We start from the raw sequence: 17,163 nt of genomic DNA, 5'->3' as shown, positions 1-17,163 counted from the left end.
GTAGCATTAAGTGTAGTAGCATGGCTGGGAAGCCTTACGATGTAATATTGACACAATACCTCGCAGAGGACCTCGGATTCACACCAGTAATCCTTCTGTCACTCCTGGTAGAGTGACAAAGAGCAAACAGGTTTACTTAGAGGAACACGTGTAAAGCATTTTACAGTACCGACATTGACAATAAGTAATTGACACAACGCGAAAGAAATCTGATACCAATTTATAAAAATTGAGCTTATCTTTAAACCTGGGCAGCGTAGTCCGCTCCGCCAGTGGAGTTTGTGGAGTTTTACCAACTTCGCGCTCCATTGGGAACAGGGAGTTGAGGCAAAACTCCCACTCCATGGCAGAGTGCGCCCCTTAGCCCTTGTGCCATGGCCCCCAAAAAAAGACAAATAACCCACTTTCTTACTCTCTGGCATCTGCTGGCTGCCCTCCTCCTCACTGAGGTGTCCCTCCTCCTCGCCGCCATCCTTGTCCTCGCTGCAAACCAGTCCACGCAAGACGCAAAACATAGGGGTTTGCGACCGGCAATGAGGAGGACGGCCGCAAGGAGGAGACACCACGGCGAGGAACAGAGCGGCCCGCAGAGCTCTTTGCAGGTAAAGCTTGGAGGGGCTCCTGGACCAGTAGTCACCAGGCAGAACAGCTCTACCTAGCTCAGGCGTCTCGGGTGCTGAGGTGTACCTCGCTATCCATGGTGCTGAACGGAACTGCAGCAGCCGACTTTACCGAGTGTGCCAACGCAGATAGGTTTTGGATGCAAGTACTCAACCACTGCGCCACAGAGGGAGATGGTTTATGGAGCAAAGGATTCCCTCTTCTTGGTGCATCAAGTAAATTAATTAGTAGTCAGCAAGACCACCAACAAACCTTGGCCATGGCAAATGCAGTGATGAAGCAAATCTTCTTACACAAATCTTGGGAACGCTGTAAAAGGCTGTACCTCGCTGAGGTTGAGGCACCTGACCTATTACTTTCAAGCTGGTCCTCGACGGAGTCCAGCAGACAGTCCTTCTTTGGTTCGTGGATGTGTGGTTTGTGCCTAGCGTCTGCAGGGAGCTAGTACTACTAGTCCTAGGGAGTCCTGGTGAAGTCTTCGGGTCACAGTGGCCTTCGCCGTTTTTTTTAAGCTGGTCTCTGGTCTGGACGAGTCATGGTCCAGCAGGTGCAGGGGGCTGCCATGGGTGCAGTACTTATTACTCTTCTTTATGGAGTCCTGCCTTGTGCTGACATGGTCTCTTCTTTGTCCTCTTCTTCTTCAGAGCAGATCTGGAGTTCTGGTGCCAGGGGTCCAGCTTAAATGCTGAATTTAGGGGGTGTTTAGGGATGTGAGGGCTAGTAGCCATCGGCTACTAGTTGAGTGGCTAATCTGCCCTTGAGGTGACAACATCCGAGGGGTGTGTATCACCAAACTACCCAGAACCCACTATTCTCTGGACTTTTCAAGATGGCACGGGCCATCCTCGGTTGTACAGACCTACTAGCCCAACCTACAGGTGTAGGTTAGCCTTTGGGGGTGTAAGCTTCCTGAAAATCGAATTTTTCACCTGCTCACAGACAAGAGTACCTGTGGGTAGGGGGGCCTTTGACTCCACTGGGAGACAAGTCACTTACATATCAGAGGCAGTGAAGCCTTTGAGGCTCACTGCCCTGAAGGGTCTTTCACTAGCCATCCTTGGAGGGCAGAGGTGTGACCTTCTTCCTGCCCAGGCCTTTTGTCTCATGTCCTCTGGGAGTGATAATTGCAAAAAACACAGTTGACGGACAGAATGTAGAACAATGTCATACATTCACCCCAGTACAAGGATCTGGGCCTAAATCCATCGTTTTTTTGCACTCCACACCACACTGGGTTAGACACTGGCTATATGCAAATCAGCTCTGACCCTGTGCCTCATGGGAACAGTCCAGTCCGAACTACCAAGCCATGTCTTTCCCAGATCGGAATCAAGCATCCAAGGACCGGTTTCTGGCTATCAGCCTTCATCAGCCTGGATAGCTTGACTCCAGTGGTGTGGAGAGCCTGGGACTCACGTCTGAGCATACCCAGCCCACTCGGGGTGAAAATTGCAAAAAACACAGTTGATGGACAGAATGTAGAACAATGTCATACATTCACCCCAGTACAAGGATCTGGGCCTAAATCCATCGTTTTTTGCACTCCACACCACCCTGGGTTAGACACTGGCTATATGCAAAACAGCTCTGACCCTGTGCCTCATGGGAACAGTCCAGTCCGTCCATCACCACCCCCTTTTGTACCGCTTCGGCCGCCATAAGTGTGGCAGGGTATGCTCAGACGTGAGTCCCTTGCTCACTTTGCCACTGGATTCAAGCAAGCCGGGCTGAAGAAGGCTGCAATGCCAGAAACCGGTCCTCGGAAGCTTGTTTCCGGTCCAGGGAAGACATGGCTTGGCAGTTCGGGCTGGACTGTTCCCATGAGGCACAGGGTCAGACTGATTTGCATATGGCCATGTCTGAACTGGGGTGGCAGAGTGGGCTAAAGAACGGTGATGGATTAATCCCAGATCTTTTGACTGGGTGTGAGTGTTTGATTGGTTCAGATGCTCCGTCCATCACCACCCCCTTTTGTACCGCTTCGGCCGCCATAAGTGTGGCAGGGTATGCTCAGACGTGAGTCCCTTGCTCACTTTGCCACTGGATTCAAGCAAGCCGGGCTGAAGAAGGCTGCAATGCCAGAAACCGGTCCTCGGAAGCTTGTTTCCGGTCCAGGGAAGACATGGCTTGGCAGTTCGGGCTGGACTGTTCCCATGAGGCACAGGGTCAGACTGGTTTGCATATAGCCATGTCTGGACCGGGGTGGCAGAGTGGGCTAAAGAACGGTGATGGATTAATCCCAGATCTTTTGACTGGGTGTGAGTGTTTGATTGGTTCAGATGCTCCGTCCATCACCACCCCCTTTTGTACCTCTGGGAGTGATAGCACTCACCAGCAGTAGATCAGACTTCTGTCTGTCAGCCTGTCAAGGCACAAGGGAACTCGGTATCTTGGTGAGTCCCCTCTGAGGATGCCACCTGGGTTCTTGCCAGCTCACCCTTGACACAAGAAGGGCAAAAAAGCACTGTGTTTGATATCAAACATGACTAGATTTGGTGGTGCCATTGTGAAGCGGCCTACCTCGGTTTTATCCTGTAACCAGTCCACATTAACCTATGGACAGCCTTTCACTTAAAGTAAACTTGAATGCAAGGTCACTGTCGCAGAATAGATGTCTGAACAAATATGCCTTTACCTTTGGATATAATGCACACTGCCTCCTGAGCTTTATGAGGCCTACCTTAGGGGGGGACTTACATATACCAAGGCAGAGACTGTACTCTGTCACCCATGGTGTGTGATGTCAAACTTGAGCAGGAAAACTGCTTATGCTATCCGATATAGCAGCCCTGCAGGCTTTACGTTTACTAAGGTCACTCAAGGTGGCACAAATAGTGCTGCAGCCCTAGTGACCCCATTAACTCCCTTGCCCAAGGTACCACTGTTACCATATACTAGGGACTTATGGGGGTGGGCAGGTTAAAGGATCTGGCCAATTGAGTATACCAGTTTACATTACCCTCTGAGGGAAAGAGCCCTGGCACTGGGGCCTGTTTATCAGGCCCCAGTGCACTTTCAGTTCTAAAACCACAGCATCCGAGCAAAAAGTGGGGAGGGGGGGGTGACCATCCAAATAGGGCACTTCCTACATGTATGCTTGCTAGAAGTCCTACAATACTGATTCACACCTTTGACATTCTTTCGTGGCGCAACACTCTCTCAAGCCTACAGAGTGGTCTGCAAACATTGTGGGGTCAAGGACTACAATATTATAATCAGACCGTGACAAGTCGGATGCAGTCCAAGCTACTCCTCCAACAGAGGCTAACATCAGGGAAGTAGGGGACGTTGCCAAATCACACTCCTAGGATAATCTCAAGCAAGTCTAACTTATCAACCATGCACGCTGGCTCCGGCCTGTAGAAAGTTAAACTTCCTTTTTTTGTTCCTGCTTGGAAACAGATTGCCTCAGATCGCTGGATGCTCCAAATAGTGCAGTACAGTCATTTCCAGAAAAGCCTTCCAATCATCCACCCAAGAAAGAGCAGCACATGAATTTGTGTGAAATGAAATAAGAAATTATTCTCCTCCTGCTAAAAGGAGTGTTGAAGAAGGTACCATAATACTTTTATTCCAGGTTCTTCCAGGTCAGAAAGACAACAGTGGAGTGGAGGCCACCTATAGACCTTCAAGAACTGAACAAGTTTCTGAAGAAAAAATCCTTTTAGGGGACCATCTGCCGGAAGTTCTCAAATATCTCTGGTTCTTTGTGACATGTCAGAACTACCAATTCAAAAGACTTACTTTTGGACCTAATTCAGCTCCCCATATATTCAGCAAGTACCTTGCCCCCGTGGCTATCTTCTTAACAAGGGCACCAATACTTGCACAACTGCTAATCAAGCCTTCATCAGAGGAGGAGGTTTGTACACCCATGGCCTCTGCCATCAACATTTTCCACCAGTTGTGTGACAAAGTGAACGTACAAAAATTGTCCAAGTCTCCTTTAACAAAGCTTCAACTTCTAGGAGCTATTCTGGATACACAGCTCAGCAGAGCAAGTGGCAAAATTTCAAGCATTAGCAAAGACCTTCTGTTCCATAATGGTGGCGCCACTCAGAGTCTACAAATCATTACTGGACTTAGGGGCCAAATTATATATCAGTGGGTGGTCCCTTTCTCTGCCAGAGCAATGGAGTAAATTGCTCCTTAGCCCTGACGAAGATGCTGCCCACCAAATTTTGAAATGACTGCCAAGACTGATGGCCATTTCTAAAGCATAGGCATGAACCAGTTCCTGTCAGTGCTTTTTGCAGTTTGGTGCAGGGTTTCTTCACCCTGACGGAGTACTGCACTAAACTATTTTCTTTTTAAGTTTCAAAAAGAAAATCACAAAGCAGGATTTTCTTTTTGAAAACAAAAATGATATTGCCCCCTCACCATTTTCTGTGTTTTACTGTCCCTTGCTGCCAGGGGACATGGCAATGACAGACAGTAAAAAAAATGGCAATATATTCGCCCATCCGAATTGGGTAGACAGACATATTGCCAATTCTTAGATCGCCCTTACTCCTTCGGGCTGTCAGAGAAGTTTGGCTATGGGAGTGACATTGTAGTCACCGCCCTAGCCAAACCTATGGTCCACCTGCCTTTAAAACAGGTAGGCGCACCACGGTGTTAGTGGGTGGGGAACACCGTTGCCATTGTGACGGAGATCCCTCTCCGCCAACATCTAAATCAACACTTTAATGTCATCATACATTTATAGAATCCTCTTCTGCAAGTTAAGGTTGCAAGCCAGTACAACAAAAGCAGTATTACCATTGGAGGTAAGCAATAGGAACCTGGAACAATGCACCTTGGGTACTCAGAGGGCTCAAACAGGCTCTTCTCTGGTAGAGATTCTCAAGCAATCTCAATGCAGGCCTTCCATTCCAACCCATTACACGCCAAATGACTATTAATGGAAGACAGGGAGCTCCCATGCAGGAACTCTCAACTAAGTTCTCTAGTCGGAAAAGAAAAAGTCACTCAGTATATATCCCTTGGAGCAGCAGGCTATCAGACAAGGCCTATGAGCATTCCTGAGAAACTGAGAGGCCAAGCTGTGTTTATCAGGATAGACAATGCAACCATGTGATCAGCCAACAGGGAGGTATGAGGACCTATTTCCTCTCAGAGGAGATTCGGAAACTGTGGTACTGGGCCATATCAAAGATCTACCAAACAGACACCCTCAGCTGTGTTCAGTTAGACTGCTCTGACTAAGAGCTCCACCAGGATCCGCTACAGTGTGTCTTCAGAAAATGAGGTCTTTCAACTCTAGACCTATTTGCCACTCTTGGGAACAAGAAATGCAAATAATACTCCAGCAGGTACTGGCAATCTCGGCCCAAGGGCAGTGCCTTCTTGACAACATGGCCCCACGTCTTCGATTAAGTCTTTTGACTGCCCCCCCCCCCCCCTTCATTTTCTGCGTGCTGAGCAAGGCCAAGGTGCAACCCTATACGACTTGTTGAGACTGTCAAATTGTCCACCGATACAGTTCAATAACCCTCCCAGGCTCTTATCCAGAGACAATGGACAGGTTTGCCACCACAGCTTGAAGTAATTCAACCTGAAAGCTTGTTTGCTAAACTCTTACAGTTCAGTCATCTCTTAATAGCAGCTGTTTCTAGAGAAATGGTGACACAAGCACATGAGGGAGATGTTTGCCATAGGTATATACAAAGTCTTTTGAGAATGAGTATGAAAGGGAGAAGTGTAGTCTGTGAATTGCTTCAACTCCTGGTGTTGCCTCCACCATGCGTGGTAGAGTCCCAGGGCCTTATTCTTAAAGTACATTTTGTAGTATGTTTAGTAGTACTAAATAGACTGAGTGTTAATAATGTTATTGCTCTGTTCTCCTTTTAGAGTAATTGTTTATTTTGACCACAATTCTAAGGAGTATTTATAGTTTAGCGACAGTTGCTGAGAAAGCTTCTCTTATTTTCTTCTTGACAGACGTAGATGAATGCTCCTCAGGGAATGGCGGCTGTGAACACGTGTGCCTGAATGTGGTGGGGTCCTTCCACTGCAGCTGCGAGATTGGCCACAAGTTGGATGACGACAGGAGGAGTTGTATTCGTGAGTGACCTTGTCTTTTCTATTGATATTTGATCCCTCTCCATCTCACATGATTCTGTGTTCTATCGTCCAATTTTTGAGAGGTCAGTACTCTTCTGAGACATCGCCAAACCATTTGACTTTTAAATCGCCATTTACATTTACTTCTAGGACGCCAGCGCGCAGTATGAGAAATTGTAATACTATTATTATTAATAATTTAAAAACCATCTGCCTGACGAATATTCATATTCACTTTTTCTGTTTCTCTTGGCTTTTTGCTTTTTCTTGTCTATTGTGTTAACAAAGCATGCGATAGTTTAGCTTTTAACCTGTGAGATTGATAATTTATGTACTAAGAAGCTACTTCTTTGAAATGTCATAACATACATGTCTGCAGAAAGGCAGTACATATTGATAGTTGTTAAGTCTAAGCAATAGCTATTTTTCTGATTAGATTCAATTAATTAATTTACAAACAGCTATTAGAAACGTTAGTGAACCTCCATCTGTCATTTTGTATTAATTTGCTCCGGCAAACGTCAACGATGGGATGCTGCCTATAGGTGGGCACTACATGTTGGTCTGTTATCTTTATGAAACTGTCTGTTTGACTGAACATATTTCTTGGAGTGCCTTCTTATTTCATATGCCCAGCTGGAGTTTGCAGATCCCCAAATGTGCTGTTATATTCTTTTAAAGTAGGACTATACTCCCCCACAATGCAACAATATTCATCATGCACTATGCACGTGTCATTTTAGCATTATAGCTGAACTATATACTTTCAACTCCAGGGCCTGATTTACAAAGATGTTTCTATGCTTAGCTGTGACATTCTCCCAACGTACTCCTAAATTTACATGAGTCCTTGCCTGCATTGACGTATGCAGTCTCAACCCCGCTTCGATGTAGAGGTGGCTGTCCTTAGCGTAACTTGAGCTCCACTTAAAATTGTGACCTGCATTTCAAATTGTTGAGGCATGTTTCTCTGTGAAAAGCTTTAACAAATGCATTCAGAACTTGCCATGACCACAAACCTTTGACAGGCAGTGAAATGGAACATTTGATACTCTGCAATTGTCCTGCCTTTCCAAATGAGGGTGGGAGATGTGTGGTTTCCCACTCCTCAAGTAAGCATTGCCACAAAAGAAGGAAGAATGAAATCTTAATTGCAGGTCACATGGTCACCTGGCCCTTTCAAAACCATGATACGTTGATTTGGAGAAAAGTGTTGGAACTGTAAGACAGAGCTCCAAAAACTGGTATTGTCCTGGCAAATCCCACATACCTGCTCCATTCCCAATTATGCAAGAAACAAAACTGGGTTGACGTGGGTTAGGTATATTTTTTAAGGCAGTGCAAAATGCTTTACAATAATGACCCCCAGCATGCTACTCCTGGGATACTCTACTCTGTCCAAAAGGGATTTGCTACCCATTCATCAAGAACCAGACCTGGTGACTCACAGTGTGCCATACGATTTTTGATGGATACATCAGAAGGCACAGGAAGAAAAGAATTGACGTTAGTGAAGAGGAGTGGCACTTATATGTTGCTCAGTCATTTCCAGGGCAGTGTGTAGCCAGCACAGAGCCGCACACCACCTTCTACCAGGATGCGGGACAACTGCTAAAAAATTCTCCAGATCCAGTCTGGCACCTGGTGGACATCAAATGTAACAAATCTGCTGTTAAGTAGAGTATCCATCAGAAAGACTTACCAAATGCTTCTTCATAATCTCTTCTGACATGGTGAACAGCCGATATCAGATGATGGGAGACCTGCCCTGAGTTTCTAAAAATAATATCTAGGCTCTGCACAGCTGATGTCCATCATCGGTTTTCAACCTTCTCAGGACTTTGATGGTAGCCAACATTTTGCCTGTGTTTTTGGGGTGGAAGGTCGGTGAGGCTGTCTAGCACTGCTTGTCATAAAGCGACCACTCCATTGCCCTGCCCTTCTAAGGCCTCTCCGTATTGAGTCAAATGGACATAGGCTCAAGGCCATGTCTCCTTGCTGAGCCACCCTTCCTGCTCCTGTCACACACTGAGAATGATTTCAGTGTTAGCGAGTCTAACATGTTGCTGCTTAAACTTGCTATGCTTGTGTTGTCTTTGCAGGATGTTTGAGCATTTTCAATTCCCCTCAAATCTCTGAATGTTTATTTGCTGCCCGTTAACTCTTTAACTTTTCCTCCTCAGCCCTTGATGACCCCCTGGAGACTCTGAATGGGAGGCTTCCCATTGTTCGCCCCCTTCCCCAAGTCACACTGTTGCACGATGAGTTCACACAGCTCTTTGATGATGATTACGACGAGGAGGAAGAGGCTGAAGTTAGGCGTGCCCACACGCTCGTCGAATCATTTGGTAAGATATACTTATATTTCTATTTGCTGTGCTTTTTTGTTTACAGTGTTAGAAATCGAAAATATTGATCCAATATTGACAACAAGTGGGTAGAGTCAAGACGGGTGAAGTCACGAGTGGAGGAATCAGTGACTGACTCCTTATTGTTTGCCACTACATGTGCATCATTTTTTAAACTATGCCTCTAAAGAAAATGGCAAGAATGAATATTCTAATAATAAATTGTATTTTCTATAGTCATTTTATACCTAACTTCTAACACCAATTAAACATTTTAAATAGCAGATGTTTCTGTTACCCAATTTAATGGTAGCATATGGTGACAATTTACAGATATGAGTCTTTTCAAAATGAAATACGAATAATCTGTAAACACGATATACGTGAGCCCTGATGAAGTTCAAAAGAGATGTTTTGAACGAAACACGTTGAATGGATGATTTATGTTTACTTATGGATTTCTTGTGAAGAGGAAAAAAGGAAAAACAGAAATAAAAAGGACGTTTTATAAATATTGCTTGAAAAATGATTTGGATGAGAAAACTTTTTCCAGTGCACCGTTCCATTTGGAGTATTACTATTTTTCTGCTGGACAGAGGTACTAAACAATTGCAGGTAGAGGAACTGCAGTGCACAGGACTTCGATTTGTTGAAACATGGAGTCAGGTGCAGTACTTATGGTCTGCCTTTGTGGTCTAGAATGTTATGACTTCTGAAGAGTAGAGTGTTCTAAGTTACAAAGGGAGAAACAAAAAACAAACATTGGAATGCTGGAGCAGAAGGCTTATATCAGCCATTATACAGGGCTACTTCATTGTCTTCATTGGAGCTCTCAATGTGCCAATGTTCTAATAACAGCTTATGAACGGATCTCTTTATTTTATGTCCTTTCAGTGTGTTTGGAGTCCACCTTTGGCCATGACTGCACACTTACGTGTGAGGACTGTCGGAACGGGGGCACCTGCAACGAGGAGGAGGATGGCTGTGATTGCCCTGAAGGCTGGACTGGCATCATATGCAACCAGAGTGAGAAGAGGGCCTTTGGTTGCATTTTCCACCATTCACATAGCACCACAAGGTTACATTTCAACACTTCAGAGCACCACAAGGGCATCAAGAATGAGGAAAAGAAAAGCAAAAGTGGTGTAATGCAAGTGCAGATGGAAAGATTGGCAGTAGAGGATGTGTGCTGGAAGTGAAAATGACTGAAATAGGTGAGGGGGCACAGGGTTGGAAATCAATACGTAGGAGTGAGCGAAAAGGCCAGGAGTGTGTGAATGTACTTACAGCAGTCGGAAGATAAAAACAAGCATTTGCAATGCAATAGGTCTCGCATTTGGAAGAGTTTTAGCTATTGGCGTTGTAAATGACAATGTCTTTTACCTAGGTGTTTTGGTTTGAATGTAATGGATGTTTGTGTTGTGGAATGGAATTATGTGGGTTGTGTTGGAATTGTGGAACTGTGTGGGGTGGAATTGTATTTGTGTAGTGTAATTATGTGGCATGATGAAGAGAATAAGGTGAGAACTGCACAAGGAAGATAGAGAGCGATAGGTAGTTTGTGTAGGAAGTGGTGAATTAACTCGAGAAAGAGGAGCAGAAAGAGTGAGCGAGAAACAGAGAAAGAAGGGGCTAGCAGGCACAGATGCATAAAGAGTTAGGACCTGTGTGCGCACAACTCATATTAAGAAGAGGAGAGTGTGGGTTTGAGCGCCGGAAACCTTGAAAAGCCACGGGACAGAAACTGTGCTTAGTATGGCTGAGCAGTTAGTATAGAGAAGAGATGGGGAGTATGAGAAAAGGATGAGAGGGGCAGTGGGATTAGGAGATGAGAGGGGGTAGTGGCAATGTGAGGGAGAGATAAGAGGGGCAGTGGGTGTATGGGGCAGAGGTGACAGGGTTGGTGAAAGTGCAAGGGAGAGATGTGTTGGATTGGAATTATTTGTTGTGGAATTGTGTGGCTTGGAATTGTGTGTTGTGGTGTTAAGTTGTGTAGTGGAAATATGTGTATGTCAGTGACATACCTTTGAACGTTGATGAGATTTTGCTTCTGGATGATGTTGGCTTTTCTTCTACACAAAACATTTAAAGGATGCTTTAAACAACAAAAATACACACTTGAAAGCGGTTGTCAGTTGCAAGACTAACAAATCGCACATCTGTATCTCACCAGTAGGAGGTGAGGCACCCAATCACAGAGGTGGGTTCAGGTGTGCTTGTCACGCGTATCCTTTCGGGGTTCATCTGACACGAGGAAAAAAAAAGAGATGCCTCTAGGAATGACACAAACTGCACTCAAAGGCAAGCCCTTGGACAGGTCTATGGTGAGAGAAAATGTCCACTGCCCCAGGCTCTGCTGGCAGTGTTCAGTGTGTCTGAAAACTACTGACTCTGCAGTTTAACTCTGTGCACATGTGTATGAAATAAAGCCACATGTAAAGCATAGAGAAAGTTACTTGCATTCAGTGCTCAAACAGTTGGCTCCCTAGGCTAACAATGTTGTCTGGGACATTTTTTGTGTGGATTTTATTTCCTACTAATTTTGTGCTGCGTTGAACTTAGCTTGGTAGGCGAACAGTTTTTTTCTCACAAGTTTTCCGTATTACTTGCAAAAAAACGCAAAAGTGGCAACGTTTTATATAAGGTGGCCTTTTGCCTGCACGTAGGGACTGTTTGCGAGGCTTTTTGGCCTGGGAGTAATTTGCTATTCACTTCCCTGGTGAGTGTTGAGACATTAATAAAAGCTCCGCAAGGTATGCGACCGTACAAAACACACGTTACGCATAACATGATTTTATGGTACTTACTATAAACACATCCGATGACAGTGCCAACTAACTCTTGCGAGAGGAAACTACTGTCAGAGCCACGGGTAGGCTTCGTGAACTGCATGAACGCCAGTACTCACGCACTGGTGACATGCTACACACTCCTAACTCTAAATTACCGGCATTGTATGACTTAGAATGAAAGGACTAAGCTCACAATCTTCTATTTGAAATTGGCTGCAATGTTAAACAAGCAGGGGGGAGGAGGAGGCAGCCGCAGCCCGAAGAGAAGGAGCCAGCGGCAGCACCCGGTGAGCCAGAGAGAGTAAAGGAGAGCGTATGTGAAAGTTAAAGGTTCTGAGCCAGGGAAACGCTCATTGAGATTAAAAACAACTATTTAAAAATGCCAATTGTCTCGGCAGGGAGTGTGGAGTAACATCCTGAGCTGCCAACTTTGGAACTGGGTTCGAGTCTCGGCGTTGGCTCTCCCATGGTGCAGCTGTGGGTGGAACCGCAGCACGGTGTGGTGTGAAATGCAGCAAGATGGGGTGTGAAACAGCGTTGTGAGCATTTACCTTCACGCTGGATCCGCTGATGTGAGTGTCCACCTCCATGCTCTCTCCTCGGTTCTTCCTGCACGAGGGGGCCCACAACTTGTATGTGGAGGTGGGCTTTACCGGAGCCCCCGGGGCCTGGCATAATTCTGTAGCAAGCATTATGGGCATTGTAGCAAATAAATATAAGGCCACGACGATTGCTGCTTGTTACTCTTTGGGAGGTGTTGTGTAACAAGCAGGAGGCGCGTAAATGTGCGGCACCAGCTATACACGTGCACATCCACTGTCTTGCAATCTAACGTCGTGGTACGCGTTCACGGGCGCATTCACAATTCCAGTCCGTCCTGCGCATGCACACCTCCTGTCTCCCTTCCGAAGCAAGTCAGTAACAATAGATGTCACTGGCGACAGCGCTTTCACGCTGCGGTCGTCAGGCGAGACCTAATGATGTGTTTGTGGTCTGTTTGAAAAGAGAAGGAGAATCCGGCAGAGTGGAAGTAGGTATGTTGAAAATGTAGGAGAAGCAGCAACAGTGGACAAAGGCATTTATTTTATTGTATGTATGTAACATAGGACTAACATGTAAGTGCAGGGCACTTGCAAGCACTGCAACAGTTTGTAATTATATAACTAATCAAAACCGTAGCAGGCACCATGATAGCCTAGAGTCAGACCTAGAGGTGTGGAAGTCTAGGACGGGCTTGCTCGGAGAGTTCATGGGCCTGTCCTTCAGCACCCATGGAGGACTTGTCCCTTGATCACACACACTGACAGGTTATGGAAATGAATAGGGTGAACACATGGAAGCTCACTAACCATCCTTCCCTCCATCTATCCAGCATTACATATTTCAGGTAAATCTATTTATTAGATAAGCAATGAGGAAGGGCCTATTTGCAGACATAGAGGGAAAAGGCATGCTGGCTACTTTTTTGCGATCTCCGGGCACAGCTTCTCCCGCTCTCCATCCTCTTCATTTCTAACTCATGACAGGACTTGTTTTCACTTATTCGCATTTTAATCCTACTCTATAGCTTTTAATATCTCCTTCATTGGACTCCTATAGGACTATACCTAAAGACCAATCAGTTGATGGTATGCATGTCACATATCTTAACATGTTGTGACATTTATCTTCCCTCATTTCTTACAACACGTCTCATTTTTGCTTCTTCCACACTTTGGAACTACTTTGAAATTCTCTTCTCTAATCTGCATACACCGTCTTAGGTGAGCTGCTGTGTTGTGTTTGCTGGGCCATATACGTTTACCTTGACTTGCTGCTCTGCCCCTAAACATTACTTTTAACCATTTGATGCTGCCATATTGATTTTATACTTGTATTGCTGAATTTGAATTTGTTTGCTGCTCACATTGCCTTAGCGCTGAGTATCTCAGTTCTTTTTACGGTCTACTGGTTCTTGGCTCGGAAGCCTTGCACTCTATTCCGAGAACTAATCATTGCAGAAGGGGGGAGGAGTTAACACTGCACTCGGCATTTAAATGATAGTACAAGCGCGGGAGCACTGATGGTGCACTTAAAGGCGCGCCAAAGGCAAGCCCGTCTGCGCCCATCTGCGTCTGGATGCGGCCAGGGGCCAGTCACCATGCCCAAACTTTGGGCTACTCCTCTAAAGAGTTGAAATCTTTGCAAGGCAGCAAGACTCCTGATAGTGCCACTTCCATCAAACTAGACAACTCAAGGATCCTGAAGTATAGAGACCTCTTCCCCGAAATTTACTTGACGCCTCCCTGCCAGGAGCTCCACACCAGGCAACAGCCTGTTTGTGTCCCCTCAATCTGACAGGGTCATGAACAAATCGAACTTACAGTCATATATCTGAACACCCGTTCTCTGGTCAAACTCAATTAGATGTTTTTCAGCTCCTGGACTCTGATAAACCGGATATACTTCTCCTCACCGAAACCTTGTTCACTGAAGAGTCTACCCCCGATATATTAGCAGCGGTGCCCAACAGCTATCACATTCTTCAGGCTAACAGGGGTGTGGGGAAAGTAGGAGGAGGGGTCACAGCCATTATACATCAAAAATTACAGTTTATACCATTAACGGTTGTTGGTAGACCGTCAGTCGACAGTTTAATTTTAAAACGTGATTCCCCTCACTCCCTCCCTTATTTGTGTATTGATCTAAAGACCCCCATATCATATGCCACTATTTCTCCAGCTATTGGGTGAAAGGATTTCCCAATTTGTCATTAACTACGAATTCTCTCCCCCTGGAGATTAGATCTCTGACCTCTTACGCACTGTTTAGGAAACAGTTAAAGACCTGGCTGTTCCGACAATGACTACGTCTCCCATGCTGCAGTTTTCCCTGGACTCCAGCGCCATGAAACCCCTTGGTGTTCATGCACTCTACAAGAATTTTTAACGTAACATAACAAACTACCAAAAAAGCATAAGTCTCAATAGCCCTCCTGATAGACCAGTAATATTGTGTTTAAACTTGATCTATCAACCAGTTGCACGATTCCTAGATACATGTTTGCAACAAACAGTGGCAAAGAGTTCCTTGTATATCCAAGACACCAGAGACTTCTAAAGAAAATGAATGCCCATTAAGTTGGATTCTTCCACTTAAGTGTTTGTTTGTACCATAAATGTTAACTCGTTTTCAATGGTACTGAGCTTTTGGACTAAGTATACTAGATGAAGAAATACCAGGAATTCAACTTTTTGGTCTTCAATTGTTCCAACATACTTTATTTTATCACAGCTACTTTGAGTGGACGGGAACGTAGTTTTTTTACAGTTATCCAGGACTTTGATGAGTTTGAGCTAAACCTCTGTCTAGGTGAGCACGCTTCTGACTCAATATGAGAAATATTTAATTTGACCAAATTAGATATGGGAATACAAATTAGCTAAACCGACGTAGCCTAAAATATAGCCTTTGTGTGGATAACTCATGTGCTGACAACATTTTAAACAGTCCAGCTTCTCAATATTGTCGATATTAGTGAACATTCCGAAACTTCCTGTCACTATTCTTATCATTGACTCATTCTGTTATACATTTTTCGGTTACACATTTCATTATTAGACGTCAATCTAGGATTAGGTCAACCCAGAATAGACCCTTTTTCATTTCCATAGTTTATCAAATTCATGAGGGCAGATCCTATTAATTATGAATTTATGTATATATGTCTATGGCATTTTCTCTAAGCTAATGATCATATTTAATTTACCTATGAAATCAGTAAAGTATTAATTTCCTGTATGTTAAAACTTTGTTCTGATCCAGACTTTTAACAGCAAATTCCTCTCCTTTTGAATGTCCCCCAGCTGTGAAACTGGATCCCACAAAACTTTTCTGCTGTACCTCGATGCGCCGGAAGGTGGCACTTTGTGGCTCTGCATTTAACTTTCTCCGCTCTGGAAATGATGTGTGGGCCTATATAGGCATCACTCCCAAGTCATGACATTAGTTCCTTCCTTTCCATGCCTCCTGAGGTGGATCTAACGCTCCCTCTCATCTCCCAGTGATATTTGCTGACTTTTTCTTTAAAATGCTACAGTGTGCAAGGGATCACCCCCTCTGAATCCAAACTTCACTCTCAGTCTTGTTTGTGTTCCCAGAGCTGTTGGAGCCGATCCAGAGTTCAGTCTTCATCTCTTTCTAATTCTTCATGTAATGTTAAAAGCCACAAGAAGTTGAAGTGGGATTCCGCACCCTTCCGCCACTCAATTTCCCTCCTGAGGTCAGCCGACTTTGCAGCTGGTTTCAGCACAACCTGAGTTTCTGGGGCCTTCAGCCACACTGTGTCTGATCAAAGAGTTCCACGCAGCCATGCTCCCAATATCTGGATTTCTGCCAACTCCCTCAGACATGCCTTCAAGCCCAAAGGCAAGGAGAAGCATTTGACCTGGCATACCGCAGGTGGCTTCGCCCTCAGCGCCAGCTGGACTCTCCACTCTCACTTTCCTCCCGCTCTTATTCCAACTCCGTTGCCGGCACCATAACCTACTCCAGCCCTGGCTACGTCGATGCTGATACAAAGTTTTCCACCTGAAGACTCAGCCCTGATTATGCTTTCTAATGCAAACTCAACGCTGGTCCGACCTCGGCCGTCGTCGTGCCCAAATCCACCCAAGGCATTGATTCCCCTGCTCACCATTCAGCCTAGACAATATTTTCTCCAATCTCTCTAAGGCACTGATTCTGATCATGACCTGAGTGATGAGTTTGTTCAGCTCTACTAATATGACAATTGGTGTGAGGACTTACAGTAAGCCAGTGGCCCGATACCTATCTGGAGACAGGTATACTTTTTCCACCCGATTCAGCCACAGAAGAATCTGCCTCCTACACCATGGTAATGTGTAGTTCGGAATATGTACTTAAACGCAGCTCCCTACCTTGGAGGTGAAAACGAATTTCTTGACAGTAGTCCTCCAACTGGGGCGAACATCTTCCAAGATCTTTCTTCCCTTTAACAAGGCACTGTTGAATGCTTTATTGGGGGCTTAGGCTAAACCTTGCCCTAGCCCCCACATTCAACAGACAAATCGCAAGGCTCCATCGCCCTGTTCTGGGTGACCTGACTTTTCTTTCATGGCGCCCCTCGCCAGAAAGCCTACTGGTTCAGCCTTCCACCAGCCGTTCTAATCCCAACATATTTCCCAGCACTACTCCTGAAAGGGAATCCAAGAGAGTGGAAATGATTGTTAAGCATGACTTTTTTTCCCACCAGTTTGGCCCTCTCTCTGATCTGATAATGCCAGTTGTTTGTTGGAACATTACTCACATGCCCTTTGGGACTAGGTGACACACGT

The 17,163-nt window shown here is 45.3% G+C and overlaps 1 protein-coding gene across 1 annotated transcript in view; it reads left to right on the top strand.

The window, feature by feature from the left end:
• Window positions 1–17,163, top strand: part of LOC144754551 (uncharacterized) — a 484,785-nt gene that overhangs the window by 239,490 nt on the left and 228,132 nt on the right. Inside the window, exons 8-10 of the mRNA XM_078642483.1 lie at window positions 6,565–6,687; window positions 8,871–9,035; window positions 9,930–10,061. Of these exons, the coding sequence (XP_078498609.1) occupies window positions 6,565–6,687; window positions 8,871–9,035; window positions 9,930–10,061 (420 nt within the window). The remainder of the gene's footprint in view (window positions 1–6,564; window positions 6,688–8,870; window positions 9,036–9,929; window positions 10,062–17,163) is intronic.

This window comes from Lissotriton helveticus, chromosome 5_1 (assembly GCF_964261635.1).
Source record: "Lissotriton helveticus chromosome 5_1, aLisHel1.1, whole genome shotgun sequence".
Lineage (NCBI taxonomy): Eukaryota > Metazoa > Chordata > Amphibia > Caudata > Salamandridae > Lissotriton > Lissotriton helveticus.
Note: the sequence above shows the minus strand (reverse complement) of the source record. Positions and strands in the feature narration are given on the sequence as shown.